Source organism: Pseudonaja textilis, chromosome 3, assembly GCF_049901715.1.
Source record: "Pseudonaja textilis isolate UNSWEBS1 chromosome 3, rPseTex1.2, whole genome shotgun sequence".
Classification (NCBI taxonomy): Eukaryota; Metazoa; Chordata; class Lepidosauria; order Squamata; family Elapidae; genus Pseudonaja; species Pseudonaja textilis.
The window spans coordinates 33,161,100-33,180,850 of record NC_141992.1 but is presented as its reverse complement, the minus strand read 5'-3'; the positions used below and the strand labels follow the sequence as shown (position 1 = coordinate 33,180,850).

The window sequence follows — 19,751 nt, the reverse complement described above, 5'->3', positions numbered from 1 at the left end:
TCACTACTATTTTTAGCTCAAATTAGTTCTAGTAAACCTGGCTGCTATAGAAGTTTTGCATGTTAAGAGTTGGTTTTGAAATAATTTCCTACTAAACACATCTTTCACCTTTTTCTTAGGTTTGTTGCTTTATAAAATACAGATGGCTGCAGAGAATCACTGAAACTGAATTTTTTATTATGTCCCTTTATCCAATGCTAGTGTTTGTGCATCTTTTAAAGGAGCTCATCCAAAGCACCATAAAAACCAACATGGATACATGATTCTTATGTGTTCTCAGGTCATTTTTAGGCAGAAACAGAGTGAAACAGGAAGTTTCCCCAAAGACTGTAATTCTGGAAGAATTTCATTCCTTAATGCTACTCTGAGAAAAATGGAATTACATTTTGAATATGTAGAAAGTTATCAAGAATATTTTCTGCTATCAGAAATCCACATGCTCTTTTAGGAGATGCTTATCAACCAGTTGACCATGATTTTTAAAAGCACAGTACGCCCATGACGTGCATCAGAAAATTTCAATGTAGGTAATTTAGAATCCTCTATTTTCTGAGTAGGACTGCAAATTATTAAACAGAATTGTTATAAGTTTGATTATGAAGTCTGCTATTTCGCAATCATGCCTTAAAAAATGTGTCCTTTTTTATATCACATAGGGAGTATCCAAGACAGCTACACCAGCTGCCACTCCACCATCTGCATGTTCCATAGCCTTTGTTCTCAAGAGATGACCCACATGCTTGTTCACCACAAACTTCTGACCATGTCTGCAAGGGAAAAAAGGGGATATATAACATTACTCAACCTTTTATCTATAATCTTGTTAGGGTTCCATTAAGCAAAGCTGCTTGATTCTAAGCAGATCATTTGTCTATATATACTTGCTCAACAATTCTGCAATGGCAAGCCAAAATACTTCACTGTTCTTATAATATCACTGAAAATATTTCAGTTGTAAGCAATGGAATAATTTATTTATTTAAAATATATGGTTGCCTGTATTATGGCACACAATTATGGACAGCTAACAAATGATTAAAAACACAAAATCATTTTAAAAATCTAGAAAAAACAGTCATCCACACCATCATCTACATCACTGATCTATACAGCCCCTTGGTTCCAACTTTATTATCCCAACACAAAGACAGTTCTGGAGTTTTAGAGCAGGAGACTGTTTTTGTAATCCATCAGAAATCTATTATCAATATAGCTTAACAGGTAATACTCAAGCACAGAATATCCAGAACTGTGCTTACTTGTTTTTTTTTCCCTATTGTATTTCTATTAGAAGTAGCAGGAAGAGTGCCAGGAGGTGGCAGATAGGATTACTTTCTTCTAAAATTGATTTATTTTACATTCCCCTATTCTGTGGTTTCATTAAACATAGCAAGGTGCCATTTTAAATCATCTAGTTGTACTGAGGATTGGGCAGATATCCCTAGATGTACATGGTAAGTCTAATGCAACATCTAGTGACTTCTAACACCTAGTTCATCTTTATAGTCAGTAAGTTAAATTGAATTAGATCACCAGTCTATTTAGCTTGGTATTGTCTACTATGAACAATTCTTGAGATGTTAGCATAATACTTTTTTAAGCCACAGCTTCAGATGCTAAAAACTGAAACATGATTATTTGCATACAAAGTATGCTGTACCAACAAATATTTTATTAAAATACTAAATTAAATTTCAGTTTAAAAATAAACATACATATACACACACATACATACGTGTGTATATGTGTGTTAGGTACTTTGCATATGATTCAGAGTGTCATACATTATCAATAAACAATCCACAATCTATATATGTAAGAACAATATAATGAACAAATAATTTAAAAAAGAACCTAAACATTAAGACATAAAATATCAGGAAAAATTCAACTAACGGAATCATGCTGCTCCTTGACCCATAACTGGGGAAATGATAGATATTTAATACCTTTCAAAGACAGGAAGTCTGGGCCAATGAACCTCAGGGGGCTGTTGTTCCATCCTCACCAGAGAATATGGTCTAAATGATAGGACCTGAGCACACCAACCCTGTATGATCTTACAGAAGAGCTGAAATAATTCAAGATGGACAATTCCACTAATAACCTGGCCCATAGCCATGAAAGGTTTTACAGGTAAGAATCAGTACCTTCAATTACAACTGGAAGCTCACTGCTAAACAGCAATGATAATGATAATCAAGGGTAGCCCCATTTAATGCACATGGTAATAATCCATCTGAGATGCCCAAGGCATGAGGGGTCATAAATAGGTCTGTTTGATCCAGATGCAGATGCAACTAGCAACAAAGTAGAACTCTGCATAGCTGAATCATAGCTGCTACGTGCTCTTCAAGCAAGAACTACAAGTTATAAGGACCCATATATTGTGCACTAGTTCTACTTGAAGAAGTGTGACCTGTCCAGGAAATCTCTGGATCCAGGGAGTTCTACAGTCACTAGGTCTTATGAGGGTAGCTTGTTTTTCCTCATCCAAGTCCCTATGGCCTTCACACAATAGTATCACAAGAAGGTTTGCAGTGGAGATATACAACTGTCATCAACATCTGTGCTGAGGCCCATCCCCTCCCCCAGAAGAATTCTCCATTGCTTCGACCCAATCTCATGCTACCTCCTGGTAGGTCTTACATGAAACAAGAGAGGCATGGATCTAAAATACAGGTGCATGCATTCACAGCACCCAGGACCTGTCCATTTTTTCAAGGCCAACAGGAACAAACACTTCCCAGATAATTATTCCTTATGAACTTAATGTGCAGATTTTATCCAGAATGTTAGCAAAAAAAACTGTTTTGAAAACCTGCAAACAAACAGGAATGTAAAAATTTAGTATCTCTAGGAATTACAGCCAGTTTCTCACCTGATATAGACTCCAAAGATTCCCAATTCAGACACACATTCTGATATTTTCAGTGGACAATGAGCCCTCAATAAGTAATTTAGTGTTGGGAGAGCCTTTATCTTATCCATGAGAATATAAGAAGTCCTCTCAGAACTGTCCTTAATTTTCTCCAGAACTTGTTTGAGCTCATCTCCATAGAGATTATTCCCTGGCAATGCAATGGAAGTTAATATTACACAAAAAGGTGGTAATTTGTATGGTAGGTTCTTGTCCCACCCAGCAATATGAAATAATAGACAAGTGGAAAGGATAAAAAGAGAAACAGTTTCTTATAATTAGCAACATTTACATGGGCAGATTTGCATTTATTCCCAAAACTGTACAGCAGGGCATGTGTATGTGTGATCTGATAAAGAACATTTTTTGTAGGATTTGTGGAAGTTAACTTCATAGTGGAATGTCTTTTTATTGCTTAGTTAATGCTAGATTTGCTGCAGTTTAATAAATGATACTAAGTTCTTCTAGACAGACTGCAGATGAACAATGATTATGGAATAACTAAATTCTTTCAGCATTATAGCAGAATTATCTTTTGGTTAAATCTATCAGCAAACAACATTCTCATCCTGAACATATTTAAACCACTACTGTATAACTCTTAACTTAAATATCTGATGGTATAAGTGGCTAAGTGGTTTTAGAACCATTTATTTTTTATGATTAAAAAGTAAATAATTAGAACTTTCATTATACAAGCCTAGCAAATAATTACCTCCTCCTTCCCTTTGTGGTTTTAACACAAATCGATCTGGGTCAGCAATAGCAATGGCAACCATCTTATCACCCTCTTCATCCTTGAGGAAAAGAAGACTGTTGCAAAGTAGCCAAACCAAGTGCTTAAGCTTTAACAACAAAATTCTAGTACATATTAAACAGACATAATAGCCCTAGACAAAAAACAAGATTCACAATTTACCAAAATATTTTATTAAAGGTATATACTTTATATGTATTATCAATACTGTGCTTTCCAATTTTGTACTGCATTATAACACTGCATATACTAAGTCTACATTTCCCCCAACACATTGCTGCTTACCATTTCCAAAGAGTAGAGACCTGTGAATGTTGCTCTCAATCGAGCCACTGCTTCTGGTTCATTTGGCAAGAATCTTTCCAGGACTCCTGGTCGGCTGAGTTCCTGCTGAACTTTTTTGGTTCCAACCAGCTGTGTAGCTATATCAGGACACTTAACTGCTTTGGACTTTTCCAGTAATAACCGTGCTTCCCAGTTCTTAAAACAAACAAAATAATCTCATTGCAGATGCTTTTGTAACATAATATTTAAGACACTGTACAATTATTGTATGTCCTGCAGCTGAGGAAACTTATATGTTCCTTCTCCACCTTGCATCTGCATCTCCTGCAATAAACTAACAAAATACTTACTCCATGAAAACTGCAGAACAAAAGAAAAATTAGCACATCTCTGCAGAATCTTTTAGTATAAAAACTGATAAATATATATATATATCACTACTGTTTAATTAGGTAAAAAGAAATCCAGATAACCTTCTGAATATCTGAATATTAGCAAAAGATATACATAAAAATATCTTTGCAATAGTCACAAATATCTGTAGCTTGGGTGTAGAATGAGGGTGGAGGTTCGTTTCCAAGCTTGTGAGAACGAACCTTCATCCTCATAAAAATACCTCTTTATCTACTGAAATAGCCAGCCTGAATTTGACATGTCAACCAAAAGTAATTGCTGTTAAATTTACAAATTATTTCTCCCCCCTCTTCCAACTGAAATCACTTCAGAACTTTGTCATTGTTTTCTGAATAATTTAGAAAGGAAGTCATATAAGCATCTTAGCAATGTTTTTTGAAATGGCAATGAACTATTGAAATTAATTCAGAGAAAAACAGCCAACTATCATAGGAAGAACTGAATAATTTTCAATTAGTTTATTTCACAGCTCATGGACCAAAATGTATTTAGAATGATTTCATTTTAAATATATACAAGACTTCTGCATTATTTCTATTTAATTATTATATGATTGAGATTGTTGTAGTTCATCCTGAAATATGTGATAATTGTACAAATGGTCCTTAAAATAAATTCTATACCTTATGTCTAGCTGTCAAAGATCATTACGGTACTAACCTGTTCATTGTAACTTCTTGGCATATAGCCTTCCCTGTAATATACCACTGCTACTTCCTCCCCATCTCTGAAACAGAGAGGAAATATGTAAGCACTTTTCTCCATTTTTAAGCCCTCCATTTTTTCAAGCCTTCTCTCCCCCACTCTCTCTCTCTCACAGACACACAAACCATGCAACACATTCCATTAACACAAAGATTTCTATTAATGTTGAATGCTTTGATTACATTTCAAAACAGTACATTCAATTACTGAAATAGTGTAAAATCAGCATTATCAAACAGATCACTCTCTTATAGTTCTGCTGATAAATATAATAACTGATTTCCAACCTTTCAGTAATTAGGACACAACTAGACGTGTTAAGGACTGAAACTGCTTTAATAGTAACCAGGATGTCATTCACTTAAACCCTTGAATGAATTCTATTTCCATCAGTAGTAATTTAGCCATTCATTAGCTACTTATTAAAAATGTATTTCACAAATCCAGTTAAAAATAATTTTTGATTTACATTCTGGTGGTCATGTGAACATTTACAAATACCTCATATTATTTTTTTAACAAATGCAACACAAATATTTTGTAATGCTCAAACACTACAGATGTATGAAAATTAAGCTCACATGAGTTATCCATCCCTAATCTAAAACTTTAGTTTAATCCTTGATTAATAAAATCTTTTGTTTAATCCTTCCTATTATACACTGCTCAAAAAAATAAAGGGAACACTTAAACAACACAATCTAACTCCACACTTCTGTGAAATCAAACTGTCCACTTAGGTAGCAACACTGATTGACAATCAATTTCACATGCTGTTGTGCAAATGGAATAGACAACAGGTGGAAAGCATAGGCAGTTTGCAAGACATCCCCAATAAAGGAGTGGTTCTGCAGGTGGCCACCACAGACTACTTCTCAGTTCCTATGCTTTCTGGCTGATGGTTTGGTCACTTTTGAATGCTGGCGGTGCTTTCACTCTAGTGATAGCATGAGATGGAGTCTACAACCCACACAAGTGGCTCAGGTAGTGCAGCTCATCCAGGATGGCACATCAATGTGAGCTGTGGCAAGGTTTGCTGTGTCTGTCAGCGTAGTGTCCAGAGCATGGAGGCGCTACCAGGAGACAGGCCAGTACATCAGGAGACGTGGAGGAGGCTGTAGGAGGGCAACAACCCAGCATCAAGACCACTACCTCCGCCTTTGTGCAAGGAGGGACAGGAGGAACACTGCCAGAGCCCTGCAAAATAACCTCCAGGGAGCCACAAATATGCATGTGGCTGCTCAAACAGTCAGAAACAGACTCCATGAGGGTGGCATGAGGGCCCAATGTCCACAGGTGGGGGTTGGGTTTACAGCCCAACACCGTGCAGGACATTTGGCATTTGCCAGAGAATACCAAGATTGGCAAATTTACCACTGGCGCCCTGTGCTCTTCACAGATGAAAGCAGGTTCACACTGCGCACATGTGACAGACGTGACAGGGTCTGGAGACGCCGTGGAGAACGTTCTGCTGCCTGCAACATCCTCCAGTATGATCAGTTTGGCAGTGGGCTAGTAATGGTGTGGGGTGGCATTTCTTTAGGGGGCCGCACAGCCCTCCATGTGCTCGCCAGAGGTAGCCTGACTGCCATTAGGTACCGAGATGAGATCCGCAGACCTCTTGTGAGACCATATGCTGGTGCGATTGGCCCTGGGTTCCTCCTAATGCAAGACAATTCTAGATCTCATGTGGCTGGAGTGTGTCAGCAATTCCTGCAAGACGAAGGCATTGGTGCTATGGACTGGCCTGCCCATTCCCCAGACCTGAATCCAATTGAGCACATCTGGGACATCATATCTCGCTTCATCCACCAACGCCACGTTGCACCACAGACTGTCCAGAAGTTGGGGGATGCTTTAGTCCAGGTGTGGGAGGAGATCCCCCAGGAGACCATCCGCCACCTCATCAGGAGCATGCCCAGGCATTGTAGGAAGGTCATACAGGCACGTGGAGGCCACACACACTACTGAGCCTCATTTTGACTTGTTTTAAGGACATTACATCAACGTTGGATCAGCCTGTAGTGTTTTTTTCCACTTTAATTTTGAGTATAACTCCAAATCCAGACCTCCCTGGGTTGCTAAATTTGATTTCCATTGATAATTTTTGTGTGATTTTGTTGTCAGCACATTCAACTATGTAATGAACAACATATTTAATAAGAATATTTCATTCATTCAGATGTAGGATGTCTTATTTTTGTGTTCCCATTATTTTTTTGAGCAGTGTATGTTTCTGCATGATCTGTAACTGGGAGAAAGAATTGTGAAATTACCATCTGTTCTTATGTGGAATATCATTAAACATTTTATCTGGCGGATAGTTACTGCTCTGTGCCAACCACAAAAACTGCTTTGCATGTTGAGGAAAGATCTTTGGAAAGTGAGACACTGCAAAGAAACCTGGCCTTTTACATGCTATGGAAAATGTTAGTTAAAACAGGCTAATATGTTGTGGCAGAATTACTGCCTTGATTCAACAAAGTTTTTCTAAAATGACATTAGAGGCTGGATGTAGGCAAGATGATTTTCCACCTAAGATAATTAATATATTGAATTATCATTAGGGTTTAACAAAATTCAGAGGCAGACCTATGGACACTACTTACATATACAGTCTCTTTTCACTGTCCAAGGATGCATTTTCAAACACATCTTTAAAACTTTTTCGGATCACCTTGATATTCCTTAGAGTGAAAGAAAGACAAGGAGAATTGGAACTTTAAATAAAGATCAAGTGCTTAAAAATAAAAAAGGACTTCCATTTTATGCAGAAAAGACAAGAAGTTTTCCTCACCTAAGTACCCATATTAAAAGACAAGGTTGGTGATGAAGAATCAGAACAGTTTCTGTAAAGGTAAATCTGACCCCATTTGTCTTTTAGACTTAATGGGACATAGGGGGAACATCAAAGAGAAGTAATTTGTGTTATGAGGAGGGACAAAGTGCCTCCTCATAACACAAATCTATAATCTAATAAACTATTATTAATATCCTGCATTTGATAACATATAGATATGCCTATTATTGGGTTAAGTTTCATTTGGCTTGCATTTGTGATTTAGTTCTATGTATAAAGTGGCATTTTTAAACTATCTAACTTAGTATATGTTTTAAATAAGTTTTAGACTAGGTTTTTAATTATTATTATTATTAATTATTTTAGTTTTTAAATACTGTGTAGTGTGATTGTGATGTGGTGTTGGGGCACTGTGCTGGAGTAGCTTTCAAATTTCACTGTATTTTGAATGCAATGACAATAAAGGTACCCTATCCTATCCTATCCTATTGATGAAATAGCTTTTCCTTAGCCAGAGTTTACAATCTTTTTACTTACTTGGAAAGATTTCACATAGGATCAGGATCAGCTTGACTGGGGAAGTAATAGCCTGGCAACTCTAGCAGTGTGAGTTGATTCTGACATGTTGATCGTAACATTAGTTTACAATGTTATCTTAAGATGTAGAATATATACTGATATGCTTTTCTCTTAAGCATCAAATGACTATTATTTTCTGAAATAGGCATCCAATGTAAACTGGACTAACATAAAACGATTTTGGTTAAGCCCTGAGCCACAGCTGTTGAGGAGGAAGTTACACAGCCATGTGGCAGCACTGGTGTCCCAAGGACTAAGTTCAACTACTATATTTGATTGTGGAGGTCCTGGTAGCTGAGAAGAATCATACAATGGCATCTCCCTTCTTTATTAATATCTATGTGTTTTATGCATTAGCATCACAGAGCATACATTTTTTGTAGTTTTGAAACAGAAAAAAATTAAAAAGTTTTGCACAGAACAAAACAAATGGCATAGTTAGCAGAATTCAAGCTGGAAAATTAAACTGCTCTTTGCAATAAAATGAGAATCTCTCAGGATAGAAAACAGTTAAAATTCTGGGACTGCATATTAATTCAACATTCCAAAATCAAGGAAGATGATAGCAAACTATGTTTGTATTTTTCAGAAGAAAATGAATGGTTTTGGTCATAGGTCATACTTTTGTTATTATTATTTTGGCAGAGAGCTACTACGTATAAGATAGTTAAGTAATTAAAATGAACATGCCTGAGATTTTGGAAGAGATTTTTTTGGGGGAAGATACTGATTTTTGTCCTTTTTATTTATTTATTTTTAAAGTTTGTTACTTAGTGGCTTATTTCTCTCACTTCATAGTATAATTCCTGGACCTACCAAAAAAAAAAAAAGAAGATTTAGAAATTGTATGAAGCTATGAGTTTATCAGCCTTTTTAAAATAGTTTTAAAATTTGAACATTCATCTTCAAAATATATTTTAAGGAACCAAATATTAATGATTCTCACGGAATGAATTTAATAGCAGAGATATGTACAAGTATTCAGATTTGAAATATAACATTTCAATTGCAAAAAGCATTCCCACCTTAAATGTAAAACAGCTGTTTAAAGTACAAAGCAGGACTGTTTGGAGAATTTTAAAAAGTGTTTCTAGATCAGAAAAAGGAAGTCTGTTTCAAATTCAAAATTCTTATTTCAAATTTGAAACTTTCAGCTTAAGATATCTTGCCCAGCACTACTGAATAGCAATCTGATCCTAATTATATGAGACTGTTACCTTATCCATAATTCATTTTCTATACAACGTTGGTCAAAAATATTTTTCTGAGCCTCTTCAACCAGAAACATCACCACTGCTCTGAAATAAAAATACATTATGCAGTAATTGCATTAAATAAAATATCCTAATGTTCCTAGGAGTAGCGCAATTTTTTTATGCTATTAAAAAAGAAAGAAATATAAAAAAACAGATGTAATAAAGCTATTTCCTTAAAAATAATGGATTTCATCCCCCTAGTATTATCAGTCTCATATTTCTTCTAGGTAATTGTTTTTGCCACCCACAAAAAGCAATCTACAAAAATAATCTCTACTTTGTACACTTATGTATACATAAATCTCATCTTTATGCAATCCTCTATAGCAGGGGTGTCAAACTGGATTTTTTCAAGGGCTGGATCAGCATTGTAGTTATTCTCCATGGGCCGGCAAGGCAGGGCAGGGGTGGGGGGGGACGGAGGGGACGGGACAGGATGGATACCTCCTGTAGTACCCTGCAAGCCAAAACATTTTGTCTGGCAGACTGCTGCAGGAAGCCAAAAATGGGCTGTGTGGGTCTGCAAGCGGGCCAGTCCTATGCTATTTTCAGACTGGCCCTGTGGGCCAGATTTAAGGCCTTGAGTTTGACACCTCTGCTCTAGCTTGTTTGTGATGGTCTCCTATTTGTCTCTTTGCTTACAATATAGTTGTCCATCCTTTACATACAATACAATAAATACTGCAGGGCCTCAGTTCACATCCTGCTTATTTCAACTGATTTTTTGAAGCTTCAGTCGTAGTCTTTTTCTGTTACTGTTTTACCAAAATTCTACTTGCTGCCTTTAGATCTTATTGTCTTCAATCGTGGTTTCAAAGATCACCACTATTACTATTCATGGATTATTGAAACGCATCCTAAATGGGGCTGCCCTTGAAGACTATGTGGAGGCTGCAGCTGGTCCAAAATATGGCAAAGTTGGCAGTAATTAGTATGCTATGATAAGCCTAAAGCAGTTGATATTTACTGCTTTGCAAACTGCACTGGTTACTAGACGGCTTCCAGGGGCTTCCCGATACAGTTCAAGATTGCAACTTATAAAGCCTTTTATGACATAGGGCCAGGTTATTTGAGGAGTTGCCAATTCCTCCAATTGTTTCTGCCCTTCTGGTAAGATTAGGCAGAATGGGTGTGCTTTATGTTCCTTTGATTAAACCTAGGAAACCTGCCTTATCTGTCACAGAGCATCACTTATTCATAAAAATAACATGCAGCGCTATGCGGATATTTTATAGGCTGCTTAACTTACCTATCTGAGCCGTAGAGTTCCCAAGCTTTTGCAATGCCCATAGCAATTCCATTTGATGGATTATTGGAAAGCAGTTTGGAGGCTTCCTTTGATTTCCCCAAAACATTCAGCACATGCCTATGATTGGGATACATAGATACAAAAGTCATAAAAGATTTCAGAATACATAACTGCTAGGACAAAGCTGTTAGAGAAATTAAAGACCTAAACACTTTCTGAAACATATACTCTAAAAATCCTTCATGAATAATGCACATATATGCAAAACATTTTCACTTGCAAAATTAAAGCAAGCATGGAAAGATTATTATTGCCTTATATTTTGTGATCAAAGCATCAATTTATTCAAGGGTGCCATTAATAAATGTCATTCTGAACTTGGCAACAGGTTTTATCAAGGAGAAAACCACAACCCACCAAAATGGGAGGGCAGACTATATTATATAAACAGAAAACAAACTCCCCCCTCACTCACACTGATGTTATCTAGTTGGGACAACAAAACATTTGCAAGCATAAAACCAAATTCAGAAGTACCAAAGTTTCCATAGTTTAAGCCTGAGCTACTTATACTTGTATCAAAACTGTCTGTGTTTTATAACAGCATCTTACAAGCACAGCAACAACAATTCAAGGCAAAATTCATATGAAGAATTTTGAAGAAACTCAGCTTTTTATTTTTAATAAAAACAAGTAAGCATGGAGAATTAATTTATTATACTGATCGTTAAAAGGATTCAGAATTTTATGCTGGTGCCTTTAAGAGAAAGGATTCTGCTGTATACTGGATGAGCAATGAGCTCACAAATAGGTTGCTGTGTAGATGAGAAGCTGGCAGCTTTGGATTCAAGTTATTATTTATTTATTAAATTTATAAACCACTCATCTCTCTGTCAAGTGACTCTGGGTAGTTCATAATATCAATATCAAAAACCAAGTACAAAACATTAAAATATTAAATATTTAAACAAACAGATGAAATAAAGAACAAAATCCAACGGGCTGGGAGGGTGGGATCTTCTTCCTTGTCCACTAACTATCTCCAGCATGGAACGCTCCCTTCAGAGCCCCGGGCCAAATGGCAGAGCCAGGTTTTGACGCTCTTTCAAGGCCAAGAGGATGGGAGTGGATCTCATTTTGAGGGGCATGATGATTCAGAGGGTGAATATAAGTAGCTTATATTCTTAGATGGACGTTAACTAAGGCATTTCAACTAACCTTTTCCCATGCACTTCTGCTCTACCTGAGTTAGCCAAAATCTTAGTGATACATGATATTTTTAAGTAGCCTTAAAATAAGAATTGAAAACTTGCTGGATGAAATCACGAAAGGTGAAGGACAATCCTTCAGCATTTTACATAGTTTTAAGCTATCCCTATTACAGAATATAAAAAGCCCTGAATAAATACAAGCAAGCCAAGGGCGAATTCCAGTCAACTTTGCTCTGCTAAAATCATACAGTGAAAAAGCCCAAGTTTGCTGGCAATCTTACCGGTGTACTGTAGTGGTTCGAGATGTGAGGCCTCCAAAACTTGCAGCAATGGTATTTATCTCTACTTGTTTTAGAGCTGGAGAACCATCTGCACCATAGTCAAACATGTAATCAGAGCGATTGATTCCTAAAACCAATGACTAAGTAAGACAGAAACAGAAGTAAGACAGAAACTTGCCACGATAGCAGGCAAGTATTCCAAGTATTCCAAAAGGACTATTTATTCTGCATTATTATTCATTGAACATCAATTTGTTCATCAGTTTACTGGGTGCACTGAGCACTTAACCGTAAGATAATCCACATGACAGCGGTTCTAGTACTAGGTTCATGTTTCCATAGGGACTGACTGGCAAGGGAAGTTTTAAAGAAGAGCTTTTCTATTGGTAATAGGATGAAGGTCTAGGATTGGCTGATATCAATGGTTACACTGCCTTGTAGAATACATTAGAATAATCCATATGGGAATTGGCTACTACATGAGTAACTGTGAGACTCCCCAAAATTTAGATCACTTTGCCACTGCTTTGATAGCAAAACCAGATTGGGTGTGTGACCAATGTCTTGTGTCAGGTTCTGAATGATCTGGGATAATCCAAGCCTGGCATTGATGCCAGGAACTTCTGAGCCACATCAGACCCCCTCCCAAGAAATGCAGATTGAAATCACCAGGGTAATAAGCCATTTATCATTTGCTGAAGTCTTAGATTAGTCTCTGATTCAGCATGATATGAGAGTTAGTTTTATTGTAAGTATCTAGGGTAAATGGTAGTCTTAGAATTATATAGGATAGCCTGTTTCAATAACAGTTGGATGATCCTAAGTTAATAACCACTTATTGAGTGACCAACCTTATGACCGTGCTGAATGAATGTTACTTATGAATGGTCCTTGAAGTTCTAGCTATCACAACGTTCCCATGGTCACTTGACTGCATTTTGTAACCTTCCCTACTGGCTTCTCACAAGCAAAGTCATTGGGGAAGTCAGTATGAAATCAGAAGTTGCAATCTTATTAGGTTCTCATTTAACTGTTTGTGATTCACTTAATGGTAATGGGGAACAGTTAGAACTGCAATCACTATTTGGTGCAGTCATGTGAGGTCATACTTTATGACTGCATAATTTTGCAGCAGGAATTATAGTTAAGCAAAGACAACCTGCCCTCTGTTACAATAGAGATTGCCTGACGAGATAACATTTAGGGTATTTTCCCCTATTGTTAGGGTTAGGTTTCTTTTTGCTTTACACTTACATTTAATGTGAAGGTTACTTTCTGAGTGAATGATTACTATTAGTAACAGGGAAAAGCTATGTTTTAGGAACTGCTTACTAGTAAATTTTTTAGGTTAAAATTTTGTATTGGCAGAGGTGTGAGAAATTAGGGTCAAAATTAGGGATTTTTGACAACTTGGTTTCATTTTCATGTGATGATTAGCTTTAGGTTGATTTACTGAACTCGTGTAAGAACTCTGAGGCACTTCCAGGTGGAAAGGATTAGCCAATGACATCACTGTTGCCTGGGCAGAGACCAGTTGGGGGGCTCCTCTCATGTCCCCAGCAGGAGCTGGTGTGAAGGATGGGAACTCACCTTGCCCTATGGTAGCACACCTTGAATGGGGGCTTGGAAACCTCCAAACCAAAATCTTAACCACACAAACCACTTTACTCCTGGCTGATTTATGCCAAATTGTAACGTTAGGTTTATGTTACCTGAGGACTACCTGTCAAGTACTTGATAGGGCAAAAAAAAAATGCCAGTAGGGCAGTAATTTGGGGTTAGGTTTCCTTGAGGTCCAAGACTGCAGAACATTCATTTATTCCTCATATTTATGTAGCTGCTCATTTTACAATAAACAGTAGGTGGCGTTGGGGTGAGTCCTCATCATTATTGGCATTTTTAAAGTTAAGTGCTATAAGGATTACATATTAAAAATAAATCAGCAGCTTTACAGCTTTTATGAAATACCTGAGCAATTCCTTCATCCAAAACCTGCTTGTAAATTTTAAACAGTTGAGCTGTAAAGTCATCCACTTTAATGATACTAGGAAGAAGTAGAAAACAGATATCATATGTAGAATTCAGACTTATTGTAAAAATACAAGAACCACTTTTAAAAAAAGACACAAAGTAACATTGAAACCTTCAGTTCCCTAGAATTCTTCACAAGTTAAGGAATTATAAAAATACAAGGGATGGAGAAATCCAAATATTAGACCAAATATTTTAGAGTGATGTTTATTCTTCAATAATTTTTCCCAATATATTTCTGGAACAAGTAGCTCATTATATAAAATAGGTTGGCAGGAAAAGATCTTGAATGAGCCTACATTTTAAAAAAAATTATACCATATTAGGAAAATAATATTACTGGGGAAAAAATTTCCCACCGTATTCCTCAGTTTAATATATAATACAGTTGTTATTTATCTTAAAAATCCAGTTCTTCATATTTCCGATACCATTTGGACCTCCAGCAACAATTTTTGTGCACAAAAAATTCCCTCACAATGTATACATGAATTTTCAGCATACACATACTACCTGGGAATTCACATTATATATTTCCAACTGTCATGTAACACAAGAATCACAAGACCATTCACATGTAAAAGTATAGCAATCTTGGAATCTATAATATATATTGTTCTTAAACATGATAGAACATGAAATGGGATGCTGATTTATATTATTTACTTAGAAATACATTCATAATATATTTCCTTAGTTTTCCAGTCATTTGCAAACAATTAAAAATATCACTGGAATAGGCAGACAGTAACCTGATGTGAACAATGAGGAAGAATGTATGCATGTTCCTTCCACATTCCACTAAATCAATTTTAATGTAAGTTGTCCTCATTTAATGATCATAATTAATTAGGACCCACAACTGAGTTGCTAAGCAACATAATCTTTAAGTGAAACATCATGCAACTGTGCCTGACTTACGATATTAGTTTAATTGCAGTTGTTAAACAATTCACCTGCAATCTTTAAGAATGCTATCATGTGATCATGACTTGCAACTTACTGCTGGCTTCTCCACTGATTTTGCTGTGAAGCTCGCATGTGGTAAACATGTGCTGGTTTAAAAACACCTGAATCACAATCACTTGACCAAGGGGTGCTGCAATAATTTTAAGTTCAAGGACCAGATATAAAACTACTTTTTCAGCACTTGTAAATTTGAAAAGTCACTATACAGGGCAGTTGTTTACTGAGGATTACCCATCCAGCAACTATGAAAATTGCATCTGAAATACTTTTTTTCTTAATATGCAATAGGCAGACATACCTGGCAAGAGTGCACTCTAGGAATTCTGTATCCTGACTAACTTTATCCACTAGTAGATTAAAGTCCTGTTGAATGGAATAGGCTTGCTCAAGCAGACTTTTTGATACTGGAGACGGGAACAGTGTAAAAGGTGCAAAATTCACAACCTGTTAAAACAGGGAAAAGCAATGGATATTCTGGCTCATTCCCTTTGAACAAGTAATGAAATGAAGCTCTTTCAAATTTTTTAAGCATACTGGAAGTACCATATTTTTTACACTATGAGACGCTCCAGGCCATAAGATGCACCTAGCTTTTGGGGAAGGAAAACGAAAAAATCTGCCTCTGCCTCCCAGCAATTTGCCTCCTTGCAGCAAAAAACCTGGTCAGCTTCAGCACACCCTGATTTAGCAAAAGCAGCTGATTGTTGGTTGGATCGGCCTCCCGGAATATCGCCGATCAGCTGTTCCAGGCTGCAGGGATCGCCACCACCCGTCGCTGCCATTGCTGCTGCCTATCACCGTCTCTGCATGCCCCATTTTCAGCCTCTAAATGTCTCGTTTTCAGCCTGTTCCAGACGGCAGGGATTGTTGCCGCCAGACCTATCACCGCCACCGATCGTGACTGTGGATTGCCAAGGCCTGGAAAGAGCTGAAAATGGGATGCGCAGAGGCTGAAAATGGGACGCAGCCTGGAACAGCTGATTGGTGATATTCCGGGAGGTCGATCCAACCACCAATCAGCTGCTCATGCTAAATCAGGCTGTGCTGAAGCTGACCAGGCTGTTTGTTGCAAGGAGGCCAATTGCTGGGAAGCAGAGGCCGAAGGGTGGGGGCCGGCAGGTGAGTGGGGCTTCGTCAACATTCAATCTATAAGATGCACAGACATTTCTACCTTCTTTTTGGAGGGAGGGTGTAGCTTATAGAGCGAAAAATATGGTACGTAGGGAGGCAACTTTAATAGCACTACAGCAGAATTATATTGTCAGCATTATGTATTTTCAGAATCTCAGCTTTAATGGAAACAAATGTTCCATAAATAATATAGCTACAAAGAAAAGGCAAGCGGGAGTAAATAAAAGAAACAAAGCTTTCCATGTACGTTGTGTCACTTTGGCCTGCTTGCTCACATTGGATCACTACATGTTGCCAGATTTGTTAACGGTACCATACATGAAAAAAATTATCACATGGAGACAAGTTACTGAGAATTTTGCTTATATGCAGATAATTCTCAGCTATCTTCATTGACAAGTATATGAGTGAATTTATCTACCCATTGAAGTTTGAAAGTATATAAAATGATAGCGGAAAATGAGCAGTACATATAAAGAGTATAAAATAGATATGATTTTCTATTGAACAAACATGAAAAAATTAATCCACTAATAAAGGACATATAATTAATAAAATTGTAGGGGGTATAGAAATAGCTAAATAACTGCTGAGTAATACTACAACATTGCTATACAATAATATAAGCACTTGTTTTAAGACCTGTCAAGTCAGTATCTATGGATAGATATATGGTGCTACAAAGATTTTGCAACATGAATTCTAGTTTTCAACTTACATCAGAAGCATTGGGGTCATCTTTAGTCCTCATTAGAACACCTTCAAGTAGTGCTCTGTCTATTGCAATGGGAGCCACATACTGAATGAGTTGCACATTTTGCAAAATATCTTTCCAAAGTGTAGTCATCGCAAAGACTGAAAAAGATATAAAATTCTAAAAATATTATTTTATACACACACACCACCAAGATGATGTGTAGGAGAAAAATAATATTCAATATCTATTAAAAATATATTGCAATAAATTAAAAAAATCCAAGGTGAAATCATGTAATATTAAATTGTGTAACACATTTAAAAAGTTCAGAAGCTCAATATTTAACAATCCAAACATTTAGCAAAAGGCAATTGGAACATAATCAAATTTTAAAGTTTGATTTAAAATTTGCACAATATGTTGGAATGAATTTGTAGAAGAGTGAGCCACCACTAAAAAGTTGATCTTATTCACAGATATAATTATGTAACTTATCCTAAAAACACACAATCTGTCTAATATATATCTGTGAATACATCTCACAAAAATATAGTGGTACTTTATAGAGTAGAATCATTAGTGAACTTCACACTTGACCAAAGACATGAGAGTACAAATCTAATTCTTAGATCCATGATATAAGTTCACAAAGAGTTAAGAGACTGAACTTTAAATCTGATTATTTTTTACTGAAGTAAATATAAAAACAAAAACTACAAAATTCCTGGGTAGCAGGATAGCAATTTTCCTTCCAATTACACACAGGCACACGCACACACACAGGGAAAACATTGTTTTACAGAAATAAACTAAATGATTCCTAAATACATAGCACCTCAAAATGAAATAGTATTGCAGATAAAATCAGATTTACATGACCACTAGTGAACAGAATGAGAGGACTACACCGTTGAAGTATCATTATATTCTGTCCAGAACTTTCCTCTTTGTTAGTATAGATTTCACATAGTCATCAAATTATAATGCTGCCTTTTGTAACAATGTCTGTGTCTATGTATCCTGGGTCTGAGCTCCACAAATACATTTTTTCATGTATCTCTATTTGTGAGAAAGAGAAATATCCTATTAATAACAATGCTAGAAAAAATGCACTGACTGAATATCTTTTTTTTATTAGAGGAACTCCCCCATTTCTAGTTATTTTTAGTGTAATAAAGTTCATCTGGCAGTTATACCTCTGGGCAAAGCAGTAATCTATTAATAAGGATGCATATTTCCATAAGCCAAGAAGTACAATAATGAATCCCTATAGATATAGATCTTGACAACTTATGTCAGAACAGCATTTACGATCTTTTAAACATTATACAGAAACCCAGGCTAATGGAAGTAGTTTTTTCAAAGGAAGCTTTATGCTAAGCAATGTAACCAACCTCTAGTATTAATAATGAGTTACTTTAGAAAATTTAAGCTATTTAGCTGAACAAGTATAAATAATGTCGTTTTATCAGGTTCAGTAAAGTACCTATAGCATCTTGCAACCTTAAGCCTATTTGGAAGAAATCTGGATAGCTACACACATTGCAATAATTCATTTTTCTTCTCTGTTACAAAGGAATGTGAAAAAATATAAGACCAATTCCATTTATTAAAATAATATCATATATCTATGGCTGAAACTATGGAAGAAAAAATTCATTGTTTCTAGAACACTCTAGTATTGTTTTAACATTAAAATAAATGAAGGCAAACAAAGTGGGGGGTGGGGATCTCAACTGTTGGTACACAAAAAGCAAATGCTGAATCATCTATGGCCTGTCTCTAGTTAATAATTGTTTGTAATCACTCTTTCCCTCCCTCACTTTCTGTAAACCACAGCATCTTTTAGAACAGATCTCCCCCATTCTCAGTCAGGAACCTGTGGGCCTGAAGTGCCTTCTTTTCCATCATAAAATGAACAGACAGTTCCGTCATACTAGTTTTTAAAGAATCTACAGCCACGTTTGCCTCTCAGGTTTGACCTCTGCACCCCAGATATTGGCTAGCTTTGGTCACGGTCCACTTCTGCTTCCCCAAGTCCCTCGGCAGCGGCTTAACTCTTCGGAAACCACCCCCCCTTCCTTGTTAGAAAGGACAAACGCTGCTCTGCCTCCTTCTGCCCTCAATAGTCCCGCACCCCGCTTTTTGTCACCTGAGAAAGGCTGTGGGTTAATGGGCACCACTGGGTCCTCCCATTTCTCCCTACCGGTGGGTGGGGAAGGGCGCCGGCTGCTACATCCTCGGCTCAGAGCACTGATACTCACTAACACACCGCGCCCTTTCCGCGGATTTAAATTTCTATGCAACCATTGAAAAACAGAAGACATATGTCCCGCCGCCCAGGCGCCCATCCATTCACCCAGTACCTGAGACCACTCTGACGGGAATCCACAACTATGTCCCCTCAGATAGTCCCTCGCAGATTGGCTACCCTTTCAGCCTATCCACGAACACCGGTGTCCGTTG

General features: G+C 36.9%; 1 protein-coding gene across 5 annotated transcripts; it reads right to left on the bottom strand.

Annotated features, from left to right (window-relative positions):
* Positions 1-155: 155 nt before the first annotated feature.
* Positions 156-19,710, bottom strand: GSS (glutathione synthetase). Of its 5 annotated transcripts, none has more exons than XM_026697656.2 (13): positions 19,438-19,710; positions 17,307-17,443; positions 15,756-15,901; positions 14,426-14,501; positions 12,458-12,597; positions 10,966-11,082; positions 9,678-9,758; positions 7,691-7,768; positions 5,037-5,103; positions 3,963-4,157; positions 3,636-3,717; positions 2,882-3,071; positions 156-767 (listed from the first exon to the last, which is right to left on the bottom strand). In XM_026697656.2, the coding sequence occupies exons 1-13, from the start codon at positions 19,634-19,636 to the stop codon at positions 644-646; spliced, it is 1,632 nt and encodes a 543-aa protein (XP_026553441.1). In that variant the 5' UTR covers positions 19,637-19,710; the 3' UTR covers positions 156-643. The 5 variants fall into 5 exon arrangements, with proteins under 5 accessions (XP_026553441.1, XP_087785304.1, XP_026553443.1 ...); XM_087929178.1 differs by having other exon boundaries at positions 19,550-19,710; XM_026697658.2 differs by having other exon boundaries at positions 19,652-19,710.
* Positions 19,711-19,751: the final 41 nt, after the last annotated feature.

Excerpts from the sequence above, each read along its gene's own strand:
- GSS (XM_026697656.2), bottom strand. The coding sequence starts at position 19,636 with ATGGGCGCCTGGGCGGCGGGACATATGTCTTCTGTTTTTCAATGGTTG. Across the intron at positions 14,502-15,755 it reads CTAGAGTGCACTCTTGCCAG|TATCATTAAAGTGGATGACT; the intron begins GTATGTCTGCCT and ends ACTTCTTCCTAG. Across the intron at positions 3,718-3,962 it reads GTCTCTACTCTTTGGAAATG|GATGAAGAGGGTGATAAGAT; the intron begins GTAAGCAGCAAT and ends CTTTTCCTCAAG.